Genomic DNA, 18,380 nt, shown 5'->3' on the forward strand with positions numbered 1-18,380 from the left:
TTCCACATGTGACCACATGCCCCTGTCTGCAAGCACACGCTCAGCTAGTGCGAGGGTCCTCTCATTTGGCAGAAGACCAAGATTTTCTGAAGGTTCACCCGGGCCACATGGTGACGGGAGGTCAGTGGCGGGAAGGGCACTGTCCTCGAGACAACTGTGGAGGACAACATGAAGAGAAGACTTCAATGTACTTCATCTTGTTAGTGGCATCAAGCAAAAAGCTACTGCAAATGCCTTGTTTGCCCATTTAAACAAACAATGTCCGACATCCAAGAGTCAAGATGAGTCACAGTGCTCTTTACAAAGTCATGCACATGGCTTCATCCAAGCAAGACACGCATGATCCTCATCACAGTGTCCTTGTAATTTTGCCAGATTGGCAGGAGGGAGGCAAATGAGTTTAGAACAGAGCTCCCGCATGCAGGCCGTGTTGTTGCCGTGGTGCTTGAACTGCATGTGGAGATCACGCCCGAGGTCTGAGGGACCTTTCAGTTAACAGCTTCCCTGTATGCCAGACTGGGCGCCGGCGAAGAAAAGTTCACCTCACCCAGCAGTTAGGTCCTCCTCATCGCTACACAAAAGGTCATCGTTCAGCTCTTCATCCCTGTTGTCCTGAGAAATACAACAAACACTTTTACACCTGTTCCAAAATATGCACTCTTAAGATTATTCTGCTCTAGTGCAATTGAGCCAAAATGTTGTCGGTGAACTTTGTCATGCATTCAAGCATCTCTCAAAATGAAGGCAATGGCCACCGAAAGGAAGCTTGAATGTCACAAATTTAGTAAACTGAGCACACCCCTAAATGTATATGCTTATGGGAAGGACCGAGAACTATTTCCAGCCATTCAGTCACCTGAGACATGAAAATGAAAATAATCTGCAAGATGTCTTTTAAAGGATCATACAATACCGGTGGGAAGGGGGATGTCGTCAGTGGTGCTTTGTTTAATCTTGTAAATCTTGTAATCTAGATCTGGTATTGTGAACGTGATATCCCCAATAGGCCAGTGATTCATTTTGGGTTCTTGTTAAACCTAATACTACCTTCAACCAAGTGCTGCCACAGTATGAATGTGCTATTTCAATCACAGAACATGTCACTTCCGCAAGCCATGAGAACACCCTGCAGTCTCCTGACATAAAACCGTGCTAGTTTTGAAGACCTGTCAACAGATGGAGCTGGTTTTAGTATTGTCAGCTCCTCTTGTCTATGGCACACACTGCATCTCTGCTGGAAGACATGATATGCCATTACTGGGGAGAGGAGCCAGGCGGCTGGCCCACCAAGAAACCACCTGTCACCTGTCCTGAGGCAGAATGCAACACCTTTACCTAAGATCTGCCATTGCAACACAGATAGTAGTTGCTATTACTTGCGCTATCAGACCTGCCCTCATAATGCAGGTATGTGCTACCTGCCTGGTGCATACCAAAAGTATGCAATCAAACTACTTGATTTTTCCAAATATCCAACTATGGGCAAGCTGGCAGAAAAAAAAAAAATTTCAAAAACATACACACATTATTTATTTATTTTTTGACAGTACACAGTTTCCAGAGAAAGAGGTCACTTTTTTGCACAGCTGATGAAGGACCTGCGTCTAAAATGTCCTGTTTCTCTGGAAAATCTGTGTACTCTACTGTGTACAGACTGACAAAATGGTAGTGGCTAACCAACCATGCATAGTAGTGATGGACAAACAGCAGAAGAGGGCTGTAGTGATAGATGTAGCAATAGTAATCCCAAGTGATAGCAACATCAGGAATGAACAGGAAAAGCTTGAGAAACACCAAGGGCTGAAAGAAGAGCTTGAAAAGATGTATAAGGTGAAAGCACCAGTGTTTCTTTTGGTAAATGACAGCACTATGGGCTGTGACCCCCAAAGTGGGAGAGTTGTTCCAGTAGATGAGATCTCTGTCTGGAAGCAAACAATCCTGGGAACAGCTAAGATACTACACAGGACCCCCAAGCTCCCAGGCATCTGGTAGATGACCAGAGCTTGAAGGAAAAGAGTGCTTCTTGGGGGAGTGTGAGTGGGGAATTTTATTTTATATATATATATATATATATATATATATATATATATATATATATATATATATATATATATATATATATAAATAATCAATAAAATATAGGTACTTACATTCTGGGCTATTAGTGAGTCATCTTCAAGGATGTCATCTTCAATGTAGCTTTTATAAAATATATATTAAATAATTGGTTTAAAATGGAGGAAAAATAAGGCAAGGAAACCATTGAGACAGTCCGGTTCATGGATTCAACTATTTAACAAATTATTCTGTTACCATTTACTTTACCAGAGAATGCACTACAAAAGCAGACCTCATCACCTGTAGATGCATGATTGGCATATACTTCCCATCTGTTGCCATGCACAACGTGTGTTAGCCATCCTTTCACCCTTCATCAGTGGTCGGTTTCTGCCGCTGGCTTAATATTTTAGGGTGACAGGCCATACAAAACCCAGCATTCATAATGACATGTGCTACATAAATACATTTTAAAATAAATGACAAACTGTACACTTGTATGCAACGTTTCTACTAAATCAACTTTTGCCAGAGTTGGCACAATGCAGGAGTTTCTAATATTTTTTATAAAATTCCTATAAAAGACCATAAATATACAGCTTTGGATATATATGCTTAAAATTGCATTAGCAGGTTTAACTTCTACGAACAGCTGATCCCACCGCTGTAAACAAACAGAACCCTACTAGGGAAAAGGCACTATGGTTTTAATTTCAAGGTGCGTATTTACCTATCCATTTTCCCCTGATGTCCTCCGTGTAACGGCCGTTCATGAATCAATCAATTCCTCACACATCTCTCATAATCTGTCATGAAAGAAAACAAAATATTACAGAGGAGCTGCTGTTATACATTTTTATGGGTTAACATTTCTAAGGCCACTAACGACCATACGAGAACCCCTAACGTCACAGCATATATGTGTGTATTGCATAGTAAGGTAGCGAGCTAAAGAACTTGTCTAATAACGTGGCTGAGTCGTTCAGTACACTAAGCTGATTAATGTGAAGTGAAGCAGTAAGTTAGCTAATGATAAATATCACTTAACACAATTTCAAAAGCTAGCTAGTTAACCTAGTTAGCTAGCTATCGTCTAAGATGAGCTGGCCGTTTGCTAAATTGCTGGGGGGGGGCTAACAAGTCACATAAAAACAAGATAACACATTTGTATATTTTATCCAAACAAAATAATGTTGTAATTATTAACGTTATCCAGACGCACGTATTAAAATGTAAGACATGTTTATCTTAACTGGCACTGCTGTCTACTCGCGTTCAAGAATATCGTTTGTAGCCAGTTAACGTTAGCCACCCGTAGTTTGACTCTACGGTCACCTTTTAGACGGTCAGTTAATTTAGCTGGCTAGCTAATTGGTTTGTCCACAATAATTCCATATGCTCTTAACGTACAAAATATAAAAATAACCTTGCAACAATAAGGCTCAATGTTTCTTAGAACTGTTTTTATGGTAATGTATTCAGAAAGACGGAATAATAGCATCTGAAATGTCAGCTGGGTACTGAACCAGAATTCAGAGTAGCTAACCTAACTAGGTCATTTTTGTGTCTTGCGTTTATAGTCCTTTTTACCTTGATCGATGGAAGCAGGTTATATCCTATAATTTAATGCAAGGATTTTACTTTGAACGGATAGTGTGGGTGGAATTTACTTTAAAAAGCGTTTAGAATCACTGACGGATGATAAAGCTACATTTCTTCCGCTCACTAACTTTGAAGGCGGTTAAGCAAACGGTTTCGCTCGTGCTGTACCCACGTGGTCTAAAAGCAGGGGCAAGCGCGTGTGGAGCCATTTCTGTCGAGTCATTTTCACACAAAACATTTTGCAAACATGGTGGCCAGAAAAGGACCACATGTGCCAATGCACTGGGAGGATGTGTCTCATTTACAGCCTACCAAACAGTTGTGTGTGGGGGGAATTGTTCTACCATTTTGACAAACAACAAAAAATGTAATGTCTCTCCACACTAGTGACCTTTTCCATCAGTATTACCCCTTATTAATATTTAGCAACTTTGTTTATAAACTGCTGACAGTTACTGCTGTATCTTTGGATTTTCAGACATGGTATTAGCATTAGCTGACATGCCATGTTTGAAAACTACGGCTTATCCTTTTGTGTGATAAGCTATCCCAAGAAACGCAGTGCTGGTATCAGATGTATGAAAGACTACTACTTGGATGTGTGCTTTAGACGAACCATCAGATGGAAAATTGGCTGGGGCAATTCCATTTTTAAAGGTATCTGTAGATTGTAGATAAAGTATACATACTTTGTTTGCTGTACTCTTAATTGTTCAATTAGACATGTTTAAAACTTTAATTGCCTTCTAGCTATGAAATATTAATATGGCCAGAGCAAAAATGTATGGGCAGCATTAAGGTGAGTAGTGAGTAGCCTCAAAGAAAGTTATTTTATAAAAGATTATAATATAAAATGTAACATTTTTGAAACATTATTATTATTGTTAAACGTCTCTGTATTTTGAAAATAACTTTGATAAGTAATCAGACTAAAGCGTCCTCAATAATAATAATAATAATAATAATAATAATAATAATAAATTGACAGAACGCGGTCTCCCCTTAAATTCATCTACTCAACTGCAGCTAAGTACATTACGAAACACGAGTGTCTGGAACCTTCCGGGTACCGTGCGGTCGCGCCGTCGTTGCGTGAGTCTAAGATTTGAGACGCGCCACGCCATTGGCTGTTGCACCTGTCAGTTAGTGTCGTCACGAGCAAGCTTGCTGGTCGTGGCAACGCCAGCGACCAGCACGTAAGGGTTTAGAACTGTTTGTACAGAGAAGTTGGATATCTGGTTTCATTAACACAGCAGGGATAAGGACTGGAACTCTAGCTACATCTCTTTATTAGACTTGGTCACATATTTAGGGCTGTGATTATCGCTAACGTTTAGTACAGAAAAGTTTTACCTGCGCTCACCTGTTGTTTTACCCGCACGTAGCGTGTCAGGTAAGGCAAATCAACAAATTGAATTTTTAATTGACTGTTGTTTACTAGTTAGCACAGGTACATGGACTTGGAATATATATATATATATATATATATACACACACACACATACCTATGTGTGTGTGTGTGTGTGTGTGTGTGTGTGTGTGTCTGTGCGCGCGCGCGTGCGTGCGTGCATACATTCAGAGTACAATATGTTGGGTAACACATATTGCAATTGAACGAGAACTTTTGTTCATGCGCTCCAGTTTAGCTAGTATTTCCGGAAAAAGAGTCGATAAAGGTGGCACACTACTTAGCCTGTGTTAGCAGGATTCGCCTGTGTACTTAAATTGAGACAGTGGTACAAAATGTAGGGTCAAGACCATTCTTACAGATGTTTTATTTTCTGCTATTTTAAGTAAGATATGGGAAAATATTCTACACCAAAATAAATACAGGCGGTCATGTCTTCCCGTACGACGAACAGTGTACAATGTACAGACTACATGTGCTGTTCTACAATAGGAAGGCTACACTGACATATTCAAAGCAATACAGGATTTATGTTTAAAAACAAAGAGCTTCTGTAAGTGGTGATCAACTGGGGATGCCAGTTCATCTAAAACTTTTGAAACTTCAGCTACTGGAGATCCCACAGTGTACCCACAAATTAGTGTGGTTAATCATTGTGTAAATGTAAGACTCCAGTTGTCTAATGTCTAACTTTCTGGGTCTTAAAAAGGGAGCAAATGTTGTCCTAAGCACTTATCACCGAGCATGTCAGACAGCCTAGTCCCTGACACCCCGTGAACAGCTTGAGCAGTATGGGTAATTCCCATCACTGATGCTGTTGAATACCTGCAGCTTCAACGCAGTTACTCCCAATACTTCTGCCTCCTTCCTTTTTATGCTGTCTCACCATTATAAAGAATTAAGCAAGGGTTGGTGGGCGTCCTCTTCACACACGCTGCTGTTCGCTTGAATGTGCTAAGCACTGCTTTTAAAGCCAAGAAGAACACCACCTTAATTCCTGTACCATCCCATCCAATGCCGTCATGACTCAAGCATAAGATTGTTGGGTTTTGTGCAAATAGGTACATTTTCCATCTTCCTCTTTTTTTTTTGCCAATTCTGTGTTAACCAACATTCCTTTCCTGTTATTTGAAGCAGGTAAGATACGGTCTCCATTTACATTTTGAATACCTGATTTAAATACATATCTTGTGATCAAAAATGAATAGCCACCATTTAGCATTATGCAAATTAAAGCATTCTAATGGGGATACAAGCTTTTGCTCATGGTTTGCCACATTAGTATATTTGAGCCAGTGCCTTTAGCCTACTGCATGTTTAAATAGTTAATTGAAATTGTGTTGAGGTATCAGTCAAAAGACAGTAACGATTTTCAACTAAGTTTGATCATAGTCTTGTTTGACACTGTTGAAAGGAATAGCTTTTTAATAATAATTTAATAAGATCTAAAAGACCAAATATTCATTCATTCATTCTAACTTTGTATAATTTGACAATAAAATTCAAATTCAAATGAAAAGGAAGTTTGGTTAGCAGAAAATGCTTGTGCAAACATCCCAGCAGTTCTGTCCTATGGATGTTCTGCATCTTAAGATGACTTCTTGTGCCTCTGTCTAAAACCAGACTCTGAGAGTTACTTGGTATCCAAAATAAGCTTGAAATGGAACCCATGTCCTAGAGTAGAAGAGTTTGGCACATTTTCTGCTTTACTTAACACCTACATATAACCCACACCAGGAGACCAGTATGGGACCATGGATTGTGCTTGTTATTGTGGCATCCGCAGTCTTTTCTAGAGGAGCCGAGGGGAAGAGAGACGAAGTGCTTTATTGTTCAGGTGAGTTAAAGCTTGTTTGTGGTCTCTGAAGGCTTGTACAGCAGAACTTCAGATTGAGAGAAGAAATGGAAGGCAAAATTATGTCTGACATAAGAACTAGTCTAACCGGTGTATTAAGAATCTGTGGCTAAGTATATCTTGGATGTAATCTGCTCTTTGAAAGCTGGGTTTTGTTCCTTTTCAGCTTAAAGCAGTGCATGCAAAAATGATGCAATTGTTGTTTGAAGCTGTTTTCTTTTAAAATCACATTGTAGAATTGTTGCAACCTGCTTGCCCGTTTTTGGTTGTGCCTCCACAGAGAAGCTGAAAGAACAATACAAAGCTGCAGTGTGCTACATATAACTGCATTATTGATATTTCAACTCAAATGTAGGCCTCAGGCTGCTGCATGAGTTTCTGGTTGGTGCTTTAAAGTTGCCCCAGAAATGCAATTTTTGCAATAATCAATATTTAGCAAATGCTCTTATAGATAAGTAATGTATAAATGGAATATAAAGCAATAGTATGTAAATGCTAAGAGAATAGTCTTCACCCCCCCCCCCCCTTTCAAAAGTGGAGTGTTTTATCTATTTAACAACCCTTAAAAGTATTAATGCAAGCAAATAACATTCTAATATACAGCCTAAAATACTGTTGAACCAGCCAGTTCTGCATGTCCCGTAGGACTGTTAATCCTAAACTTAGACTAAAAGTACTTTGTGATGAGTCACCACTGACATTACAATCTTGTCCAGAACATAACCCAAATCCAGAAAACTGGCCAACTGAAAAGAGGGCGTTATAGAGAATCATTCATTCCCATTACTAAAGTGACATACTTTTCACTTATTTTACTGAGATTCTTACTGTAAATGTGGTCTTAGTATTGCTCAAAAGAGCTCTAGGTGGGACACTGAAAACATGACACTGTAGTTCCTGTGATTTTTAGATACTATGTGTTTGATTCGAAGTTACATCACTGGGAATTGAAGTTGAAGACTTTACTTGGCTTCTGAAGTGGTGTTGTCCTGATGAAAATGCAAACAGTGATGTCCCCTGTATAACTGAACTGGGCACCATTTTCCAAAAGCATCATTAAACAAAGATCATCTTTAAATGATAGCGCAACCATTTCATCCAACATTCACTCTTAACACTACGATGATTTTGCCAAATGGGCTCCAGAAGTAGAAATATTTGAGGGTATGAAGTTTTTGAAGCATTTCACCAATGGGAAAATTGAATGTTACATTTCATAATTGTTGTTAAAATTTTATAAACTTTGTTTGAAATTCCTTTTAGATTGAATGTTGGAGGAATGTCATCACATGAATTTCTCCTTTTTTAATAGTATTAACAGTACAAAAGAAACATTTATTTATATATATATATATATATATATATATATATATATATATAATGGGAGTGTGTGTGTGTGTGTGTGTGTGTGTGTGTGTATACAGTGGCGTAGGTTTAATTTCAACTTTCACTGGGACACAGCTCATACCATCCAGCCTAACAGATTATATGAGTAGTGTAAGCAGGAATTATTGGCAGGGGAACACATCTCCTCCCCCCACCCCCCAAAAATAAAAAAACTAGAGAAAACAGCAACATTCTAGCAGGATGCATCACATTTAAATGTGCTATGTGGTGACTCCTAGAACAGTGCCTGGTTTCAAGCAGAGATCTGACACAGAAAGACCTATTTACAGGGGCACCAGTGCAGAGGTACTTAATGTAATGCTGACAAGGCCTAAGCACAAGTGCTCAGGTTTTGTGGCCATTTGAATTTCAGGGGAAGTGACTAAGGGACATGTGCTTTGCTGTCAGTGCTTAAAAGGGTTACGCTCAGACTGCTGTGATGCTTCATGCACATACACATTCTTCTGAAGTACAGTAACCTCCTTATTATGAAGATGGGAATCTGGTCTTGCTACTGGTGTCATTTTATCCAACTTTAGGCTTAACCATTAAGTTTGTGTGCATTTGCTTGTGGATTGACAGGTCCAGCCTCACGTTGCTCACAAAAAAAAAGATAGGCCTTGAAATATAAGTGCTATATGAGCATGCTGAATACATTGTAGCAACCAGCTCAGCTCCTGTATTTTGAGTTCCGATAAGCTGATGTTGGCAGCTTTTAAAAAAGAGGTCCAGCACGGTTTTGTCCTTTTATGCACAGCGATAGATAACTTCGTTGATGTGGTTTCATCATGGCTTCGGATTTTTCCATTTTCGTTTCTCGGGCCTGGCCTCTGTCTGGCACTGATGTGGCACACTGTGCCTTGACGGTTCGTGACATTTTAAACACAAACTGGCAAACAGCCAAGGCCTCTAAACTGACTTATTCCCTACTGCTGGAAGTACTGACTTCCATACACCACTGTGTAACATTGCAGGGTTTGGTATCAACAAAGATGGGCTTCCTTAAGGACAACTGGCCTCCAGTTCAAGAAGACCAAGGTTTTAACCTCTGTGTTGGTGGGAGGTAATAAAATCAAGTCCATAGCTGCTTATTTGGGTTAGAAGTTGAACTCTGTGCTTCTAACAGTGCATAACAATGTGGTTGTAACAGCATAGTGCATAAATTGAACTTACTGCACTTTTGGGCCATTGCTTTTGGCCTGTTTTCTCTAGTTTTATAAGTTGAGCTGTTAGTTTGCATCATGTTGTAGGGTGTTTTTTTGTGTTTTTCTCTTCCCTGAGAAAGGAGCTATGATTTTTATTTTTTTTTGATGTCATATTGTATACATTTCTTAATTATTGTTGGTATGTAATAGAAATATAAATTCAAAGCAGCACCAAGTAATGAACGATTAACCTTTTAAAGATATATTTCTTTAGTTAATTGATTTTCAGTAAATAAGTGGTTGAAGCATGTTTTCTTTCAAAGTCTGCTTTGCTCTTCAGTTACATTAAATGAAGAAAATTTTCATGTTCAGTAGTGACCTATAGATGCTAAGATGTTTAGAGGGGCAGGTAGTGGGCCAGTAATTACGATAACTTCAAAGGTTACAAAAGTCATACTTTAGGTGATGCACTATGATTGCATATAAATCTTTTGTGTAGTGAGGTCAGTGCACTACTGTTCATATGTACTCTCAATGTACTACATTATATAGCAGTAGCTTTAAAAAGGTTCTGAGAAATTTGTGATTGCAAATGTATTTTATGAATGAATCTGAAAGGTATCAGATTCTGTATCATGCTATAAGGACAAAAGTGTCAAAAAGAGAACCATGCTATGATTTGTAACAAATCATGTTTAGTGTTGAAATTTGTCACTTATAATGCTATTAATCATTTTAATCACATGTAATAGTCCTAGTGATTTTAGCATGTTTCAACTGAGTTTTGCAATGCACTCTCAAAATGTTTTGTCACGATATACCAAATTCAGATATTGTAATTAGTGGCTATACAATTTACATCCATCATGTGCTAGCAATTTTTCAACGTTTGATGAAATTTAAGTGATCTGTGTTTGTGAAGAATTAAAACTGGTGATTTCTTGCCAAATTTCCGACGTTATAATACTCAAATGAACTCTCATTCTTTTAGAATGACCTGTGTGTCCTGGTGAGTTATCACATTTACCTGTGAGAACTGGCAAGAATCCTAAGCCGGCATATTTTCCTAAAAGTAACAGTAAAATTGGGTGCAGGCGCATATGCTTTGCCAACACAACACACAGGCCTCGTATAGATTTCACTAAGGAACATTTCTGTCTTCAGAACATAATAATTCTCGTGTGGAGTTAGTACATTGCTACCACTCTTTGGGGGACCACTTCTAAGCAGCAATCTACGGCTACCGGCCACTGCTTACTAAGACTGTAGTAATCACGATCAGTACATTGATTGAGTGCGTCAATTCGTGTAATTCGGTTGTTCCATTGTGTATACTTGGATCCAGATCCATGTCCGAGAAGCTGCGTAGGGCAGTTCTGTGACCTGTGCAGTGTTTGCCGTTTACTGTGTTCATGGTGCTTGATCTGTTGTGCAGGTCTTTGTCTGTTATCAGTCATGTAATCTGGGGGATTATGTAATATCATAGTAACATTTTAAAGTAATACAAAATTTGCCTTATAAACTAAAAAATTTCATCCCAAAGTTTTATACCCTTTTTGCTTTTATTGACAAGTTTTGCCTCTGTGTAACATTTACTGTGTTGTCAATAATTATAGTCGCTAAAACAGTTTTGAAAATAAAGTAATGGGTTGAATTAACAAAAATGAGTTAATTGTACCACATGTTGTAAAATACTTATTATATAGGGGGAATACTTATTATATAGGGGGAAGCAGAGGTTTAAGATCAAGACTACACATGGCTACTCATGTAAAACTAGACTATCAGCCTTCCTGTATTACCAATGGAATTTACTACTCATCCACTTGAAGAACGAAACTGTATGTAGATCTGTTTCTAGAGGTGAGCCAGTAAGGCAGTGTGTGGGGGGTTTTTGTTGTTGTTACTATGTGTGTAAAGTGTACATTCAAATTATTTGCACTGTCCTGTCAAATATGATATTGGCGAAAATATTTTTGACTCTCATTTTGAGAGAAACAAAAAAACATAGCTAGCAAAGCTGGATCGAAATCATTTGTGATCTTGTAATCTACATAGAATAAATTCTGTAGCAGGATGCAGTTACACTGCTAGTACCAAATACTGGCGCAGTCAAGGTGGCCGGAAGCTTGACTCGAATAAAGCCCTTTTTTAAGCACCACCCAAGCCTGGCAGTTACCATGGAAATGCATCAAGCATGACTAGACACTAGCAAATTTAACCCCTGATAACTGAAAATAACACATTTGGGGTAATTTGTTTTAGCGGGTTTTGTTTCATGTGTTTTTGGATATTTTAAACTTTAACATGTGCCTTTGGAGTAAACATAAATTGTAATCTGTCTGTTTTTTTTTGTTTGTTTGTTTTTTCTTCAATAAAACACTTTGTTGCTGTTGTCGTTGATGACCTCTTGACCTTATAATTGATTCTCAATATCTAGTTTACTGTGATTTATTCCAATACCCATGCTGGAATATCTAGCTGATTCTACCACCCAACAAAAAGAAAATCTAGGTGGGCAAATGGCTCTTTTGGTGTTAACGTTTAGCTAACATCCTACCAATGGCAGATATTTCCACATATGTGTATGTCTAAATTTGAGATTTTATTCGTTTCTCCAATGCTATTGCAGTGTGAAGCAGTTAAGTGGACTAGAATGATCCTCCGTTTCCTCTAGCTTGCATGGCGATTGCAGATGAGCTCAACTACTCCATTAGCAAGATTGATCCAAAGAAGACCGTCCATGTTGGAGGGTTCAGGCTTAACCCTGACGGTACTCTGACTGATAAAAAGGTATGCTGCACCATCCATTGCGCTGGCAGACCTCTGCAGTCATAACTATAATGCAAACCAACTAATCTTAACCTGCAAATGACCTTTTGCATCTTTTCTTGTCCCTGTCTGTAGAGAGATTTTATACTCTGTATTTGTGCCACTAATCCTTTCTGTAGTAATGGTGTGATTTCCAACTGTAAATTGTTCTTGGTGGACAGTCCTTCCTTTTAAAAATTTCCAATAACGTCTATTTGTAGTAGATTTATTTGTAGTTTTTCATGTTTTTTTCATATGGTGTCTTCCTCATGCTGACCTTTTTGTTATTTTTGTTTATTTGTTTTATTTACATGAGTAACTGATGATGGCTACTAAACTAATATAAAAACACCACCGTGCCTTAAAACAATTGTAAATGACCTTAAAGCAGCCTTCTCTGCAGTTTCAGGCATACAAATGTTGCATTTGCTCATTTTCAAAAGCTCTGTACAATAGATCATTAATCATCACAATATTGGCCTCTGCAGTATTGATATCACAGAAGAGATCAATATGCAAATATGCATCTTCTATTTAGCAATGCAGTTTTTGATCTCACAAGGAATATGGGAATCCTAATCTGCAAGATGGTCTTGATCACATTTGCTTTTGATGCATAATGGTTATGTTGAATATAGTGCTCTGCTGAAATGAGAAGGTTTTTTTAAACTTTCAGGTCAAACTTGTAAATGGCTTAATGCTATGACACAAGGAGTTGAACAAGATGCATTTTTTGTCTTGGAAGCACGCAGTGGAAACAACCTGTCCTTATTATTTTTCAACAGCAACTGCTATCTCTGCGCAAGCTGACAGGGATTTTGGTTCATTATATGGAAGAAAAATGGTGGCAAATTCAAAAACAGTTCATGAGGCTATGACATATGAAAGAGAGGTATCTCATTTGACCCAACAATTACTTCATTATTTACATGTACCTCTATAGTCTTATGGTAAAGTTAGATTGAATAGCAACAGTTTCTGAAAATCCTCTGATTTCATTCAAAGAGAGACAGCAGTTCTTAGCTATTTTCTAAAGATTGCTTGGTTGTTGAATGAACTTGCCTGTTTAAATCTTATGAAAAGTGATTTTTATTTGTTTATTTATTTATTTATTTGCTTGCTTGCTTGCTTGCTTGCTTCAATGTAAGCAGTAACACTTTCCTCTGCTGTAAGCTCCTTCCAGATTCAGAAGTATTCAGAGGCCCATAATGCTCGTAGGGCTAAAAGGGGCAGTTTTTAACTGTTTCCTCCTTAACGGTGGTGTCAGTATTTAAAGGTCAGACCCAATGAACTCTGAGCCGTGACCCCTGCTATCCAGGGACTGTCATTAGGTGACTGACTCTACTATTGATTTGTGGCTAATCTCCTTTTGATTGTACCCAGTGACTACTAACAAGTGTTTACTCAGCCCCGGCTTTCTCCCTTCTAGCTGTTATGTCTGAAATCATATCGTAGGGGAGAAGTTATTTATTATCTTCTCAAACTAACAGTAAAATAGCTGACTTCTGCCAATGGCTAGCTTTAATGTTGAAAACATGAAAATGGTTGGTTGGTTGTTTAGCCTTTGAGGGATTGGTAAATATCAGAATCAGGTTAATGTTTTTCTGCCATTTGTGTCTAAAATGCTTTGGTTTAGGGTTTTGTAAGTGTTGAGTCCTCATACATAAAGGGGTTTAAGTTTGCCAATCACAGTGGCTGTTGCATTCTGATAGAAATCACTCTTGCAGTTACTTTTAGCAATGCTGAATGTGATTATTGGCTGGTGTTGACGGTGATCAGTGTATTTCAGTGCAGAGTGTGAGTGAGTGCCTGTGATTTGTCCTTGCAGGTTATGCATTGGGTAAATCTGATACTATTAGAAGACAGCAGAAGACAGCTTGCTTTATGTTGGCACTATATGCGCATCTGTGACATTAATGGCCACTGCAGTGTGAGCCCCAGTCACTGGCGGCTTCTTTCATTTGAAGAAAGTAGCCAAAGGATGACACCCCCCTTCCTTTTTTATCCGCTTCACCAAAGATGATCTCATATTTAGTGTGCTATCTGTTGAACCTCTTTGCTTAATATTATCTAATTAGAACCAATATCTGATCGTTGTGTTCAAAATCCCAGCAATTTTCTGTTTTTATTTATATATTTATTTATATCAGACATATGCATTGGCTGTCAGCCCTTCTGAAGCTATGATTCTGCAGCGCTGTTCTTCTAAAGGGGAGATCAGTGGAGGATGGCATCCCTGAGAAGCCCTTTCTCAGGCTGAGCTTCCTAGCACACACACGCACCCCCCTCCTTTTATTCCTGCAGAAATTCTTTATTGACAGGTCCCATTCAAACCCCTCAGACTGTTACGAGCAGGAATTTAATTCCCCACCATTTTCAGGATTGCATGATAAGCACTGGGTAGAGAATGCAGCACATCCAGACTTTTTATTTATTTTTTAAGCTGATTTATCTAGAATCATAGAGAGTTTAATAAGTTGCATTTAGTGTGTAATTGGCCAAGATGTTGGCTGATATTTCCTTTCTTTTGCTGAGGGCAATTCAAAATCTCAGTCCATATATTTCTAATACATTGTGCTATTAATATCCATTACAATAATCTGCAGGTTGATGGGTTTTTTTTTTTAATCATCCTGTGTTGGTAAAGGATGCAGTGGTTCCATAATTCTCATCTAGATATCCTGAAGTTGATTGCATCCTGTCTTATCTCTCACTGCATCCGTCCAACTGTGGTTTGGGTTTTTTAATTAAAAATGGGGAGGGATATGTGGATGGGTCGCTCTTCTTCCATGGCACCTTTTGTCTTATTTGTGACCAGATGGCAGTGAGCCACGGAAGCCTCTTTGTGTCCCAGGTCCCAGAGTTTTTTTTTTTTTTTTTTTTTTTTTTAGGGGGGGGGGGGGGGGGGGGTCCTGGTGGGGTAGCAAAAAAACCTGCTCCATAATGTAATGTGCGAGACCGGAAGGGTTCTCACTAAGTGTGAAAGGGGGCAGTGGGGTCAGGCATATATCTACATGGCACAAAATCCAGCTCATCTGCAACCTGCCCCTCTCTTCTTCCCCAATAACCCCCCCATCTTTGCCCCCCGCCTCCTCACCCCTGCTCCCCTTTCAGTGGGCTGACAGGGGGAACTTCCTGCTTTGATCAGTGGTGGATGGAGGAGAAGAGCTGCCCAGGAGGACCAAAGGATGACTCCACGCTGTTTACCCTGCACTTGGCTGCTGTTGACAACTAACCCTCCCCACAGCTTACCCCCCGCCTTGGGCCCCATTCTGTTAGTCCGTCCCCCCCGGTCACCCCTTCCGGGAGAGGCCAAGGGGTGGGAGCAGGGGTGCACCTTGACCTGTCTAGACGCCACTGCGTGGTTTTGTTCTGTTGCCAAGGCAAGGAGATTCACGTTCTCCAACTTTAGGGACACAGGTTAAAAGTCATCGTAGTAGCACTAGGGATGGTTTTTTCCCCCTTTCCTTTTAAATTGGAGCGGAAGGGAAGAGGTCATCAACATGACCCGAATGCCCTCTTATTATTCAACTTTTTTTCTTTTTTTTTCTTTTTTTTTTTGATTGGAGAGAAAATAAGAATTTACATATTTGATTAATGCATAGTTAACTGTTTTACCTTGATAGGTTCCACTGGCTAGGTCAGAGACACACCTATCTGAACTGTTGGAAAGAGTTTGTGAGAGTATGAGTGACTATGCGCTCTATGAGGACCCAGACACCACAGAAAAGCGCTACAGGAGGTTTGCCCCAAGAAACAATGATGGCGGCAATTTTCCAGATTTTAAACATTTTAAATTTGAAGGACCAGAGGGTTCCAACTCCTTGAAATTTGCAGTGAGTATTTGTTTGAGGTCTGCTATTTACTATTTACTCTGTTTTCTGTTTCCTTAAGTATATTACAACTGAGATGCGAGTGTCAGAAGCCAAAAAACCATACAACCCATTTTTAAGGTCATGCAAAATAAACATTTTTGACTTATTTTGTTTTTGGGTTAACATGGTAAGACCAGTTTCAGCAAATGCATGCTTTAATAATTGCATTTTTTAAAGGAGGAACCTGACTACCGACAGATTTATCAAATGGAATTAATTCTATAAAATACCGTGTGTCCTGTATTTGTGTACTGCATTCAGTCTTGCATGATGCATTGTGATATCACATACAGTTATATACAGCTAGATTAAGTGTACTTGTTATTTGTGTGCATGTGAACTGTTTGTAATGAATTACAGTTGCTAGTTATACAATGAAAAGTACTGTATCTTCTGTATTCACTTCAGGCATGTATATGACTTTTATAATGCTACATAATGGAAAGAAGGTTCTTTTTAAATGAGTGAATAATATTTCATTACGTTTCTGTAAATGTTCACTCTTTGATGCCGTGTGCAGTTCATAAGACATGCAGTCCCAAAACTGTGAGCATTTTTTTTATTTCCTGAAATTTATAATATAAAAATATAATATAATGTATAAATATAATTATGCTGCTCTTGGTAGAAAAGGCCAAAAAAAACTACATAGCAGTAACTCTTTATGCCTCACACACACTCCAAGATGGCTGTCCCACCAATGGTAGAGGTCTAAAGATGGCTGCCAGCTGGCGTTGAGATGTCAGTTTGCGGTGGTGCTGCGCTTTGCTCAGCATTATGACCTCCCGTGCTGACTCCAATGCTGCCCTTGTCTCTCGTAGTGTGAGACCATCGTGGAGGAGCTGGAGGATGATATTGTCTCTCTGTTCACCCACGCAGACACCCATGTGGCACAGAAGTTGTGCAGTGAATTGTCAGGTATATACACACACGCCTAATACTATTATTTTCCCTTGCACCCTTGCCATGTGCTACAAGCATTTAAAACAGGTACACTAGCTGACTGGGACTTTTAATTATAGTAAGTGTGTACTTGCACCAAGATGTGCACTTGTCTTGTGTAGTTTATTATTACGGCCTTGTATTGGGGTAATCTAAGGTTGGCTTTTTCCATCACCTGCTTGCAAATAAGATGTTTCTGAGTTTGCTTTGTGCGTGCGTGTTCCAATACTGCGTGTCAGAACTGTGGTTGGTCACATGGTTCTTATGTTGTGGTTGCTCAGCTGCTCTTGGAGATGCATTAAATGCATTTACTTTATGATATTTTGTGCTATGTGAAGCAGATTTGCACTTCGGCTATGTGAGGGAGTCCCAGCACCCAAGCTGTCAATCCTATGCAGAATGTTTGATTTTCTTCTACTGGTTTGTCTTCTACTGTTTTAGGCCCCCTCAAAGATCCCATTTTGTTTTAACCCCCTGACAGCTTTCACACTGACTGTGCTGTATAGACAGTTTGCTCAGATGAATGCCAGGAGTTTTTCCAACCACAGTGCAGCCAAATGCAGCACTAAAGGCTTCCATTAATTTTACATTCTGAGGAAGGCATGAAGTTGTATTAATAGTCTGTCCACTGTACATCACTCATCTCTCTAATCCAGTCTTATGGTGTCCTTTTGTTTTGTGGGTTATGATGTCTTAGTAAAACCAATAAACTTTTGTTTTCTGCTTAGGTCACTGTAAAAGCTCAGCATTTCAGCACAGTGAGCTATAAGTTCACATTCCCATCTCCGGCAGAACACCCAGACACAGACTCAGAACACGAATGGTAACTGTGGATCAGACAAGTGCCAGAATTCAGGGGGGAAAGCAAATAAAACTTTTCAATAAATATAAATTTATATTTATATAAGCATCGATCATTCTGATTGTAATAGTATTCTGAATTTCGATAATAAACTGTTTAAATGGTCTATGGCTTTGACTTTGTTCATTTTAATACGTTATTATTGTTGCACAAATTGGAAAAAATTACAAGATTCAACACTGAACTTTTGTTTTGGACATTTTCTGTTTTGATTTTTTTCTTTAACTAAATTATCTTTTACCCTTTTTTCCTTAATCTGTTTTTGCATATAATTTTCTATAAATATGATATATTGTTATATGTACATGCTCAGAAGTGTGTAAAAGATTTCATTTATAAATCACATGGGCATTTTTGTGTTTCTATAGTCGGAAAGCATGTAGACTTTCCAAACAAAGCAGCATGGTGGTCCTGCAGAAATGTCCAGTGGTTTCTC

At 38.9% G+C, this 18,380-nt stretch overlaps 1 protein-coding gene and 1 long non-coding RNA gene across 6 annotated transcripts; one reads left to right on the plus strand and one right to left on the minus strand.

Moving 5' to 3' along the window:
- Positions 1–547: 547 nt before the first annotated feature.
- Positions 548–2,416, minus strand: LOC118241636. Its single transcript, XR_004776247.1, has 3 exons — positions 2,359–2,416; positions 2,151–2,199; positions 548–612 (listed from the first exon to the last, which is right to left on the minus strand). It is a non-coding gene; the product is annotated as an uncharacterized LOC118241636 (long non-coding RNA).
- A 2,401-nt stretch (positions 2,417–4,817) lies between these two features.
- Positions 4,818–18,050, plus strand: cnpy1 (canopy FGF signaling regulator 1). Of its 5 annotated transcripts, none has more exons than XM_027001250.2 (6): positions 4,818–5,053; positions 6,806–6,905; positions 12,132–12,247; positions 15,892–16,101; positions 16,962–17,058; positions 17,811–18,050. In XM_027001250.2, exons 2-6 carry the CDS (start codon positions 6,815–6,817, stop codon positions 17,849–17,851), a joined length of 555 nt encoding a protein of 184 aa, XP_026857051.2. In that variant the 5' UTR covers positions 4,818–5,053; positions 6,806–6,814; the 3' UTR covers positions 17,852–18,050. The 5 variants fall into 5 exon arrangements, with proteins under 5 accessions (XP_026857051.2, XP_026857055.2, XP_026857053.2 ...); XM_027001253.2 differs by lacking the exon at positions 4,818–5,053 and adding an exon at positions 11,936–11,968 and having other exon boundaries at positions 6,873–6,905; positions 12,087–12,247; XM_027001254.2 differs by lacking the exon at positions 6,806–6,905.
- Positions 18,051–18,380: the final 330 nt, after the last annotated feature.

The sequence above is a fragment of the Electrophorus electricus genome, chromosome 7 (assembly GCF_013358815.1).
Source record: "Electrophorus electricus isolate fEleEle1 chromosome 7, fEleEle1.pri, whole genome shotgun sequence".
In the NCBI taxonomy this organism is placed as follows: Eukaryota; Metazoa; Chordata; class Actinopteri; order Gymnotiformes; family Gymnotidae; genus Electrophorus; species Electrophorus electricus.

Excerpts from the sequence above, each read along its gene's own strand:
- cnpy1 (XM_027001250.2), top strand. The coding sequence starts at position 6,815 with ATGGGACCATGGATTGTGCTTGTTATTGTGGCATCCGCAGTCTTTTCT. Across the intron at positions 6,906-12,131 it reads CGAAGTGCTTTATTGTTCAG|CTTGCATGGCGATTGCAGAT; the intron begins GTGAGTTAAAGC and ends CGTTTCCTCTAG. Across the intron at positions 17,059-17,810 it reads GTTGTGCAGTGAATTGTCAG|GTCACTGTAAAAGCTCAGCA; the intron begins GTATATACACAC and ends TTTTCTGCTTAG.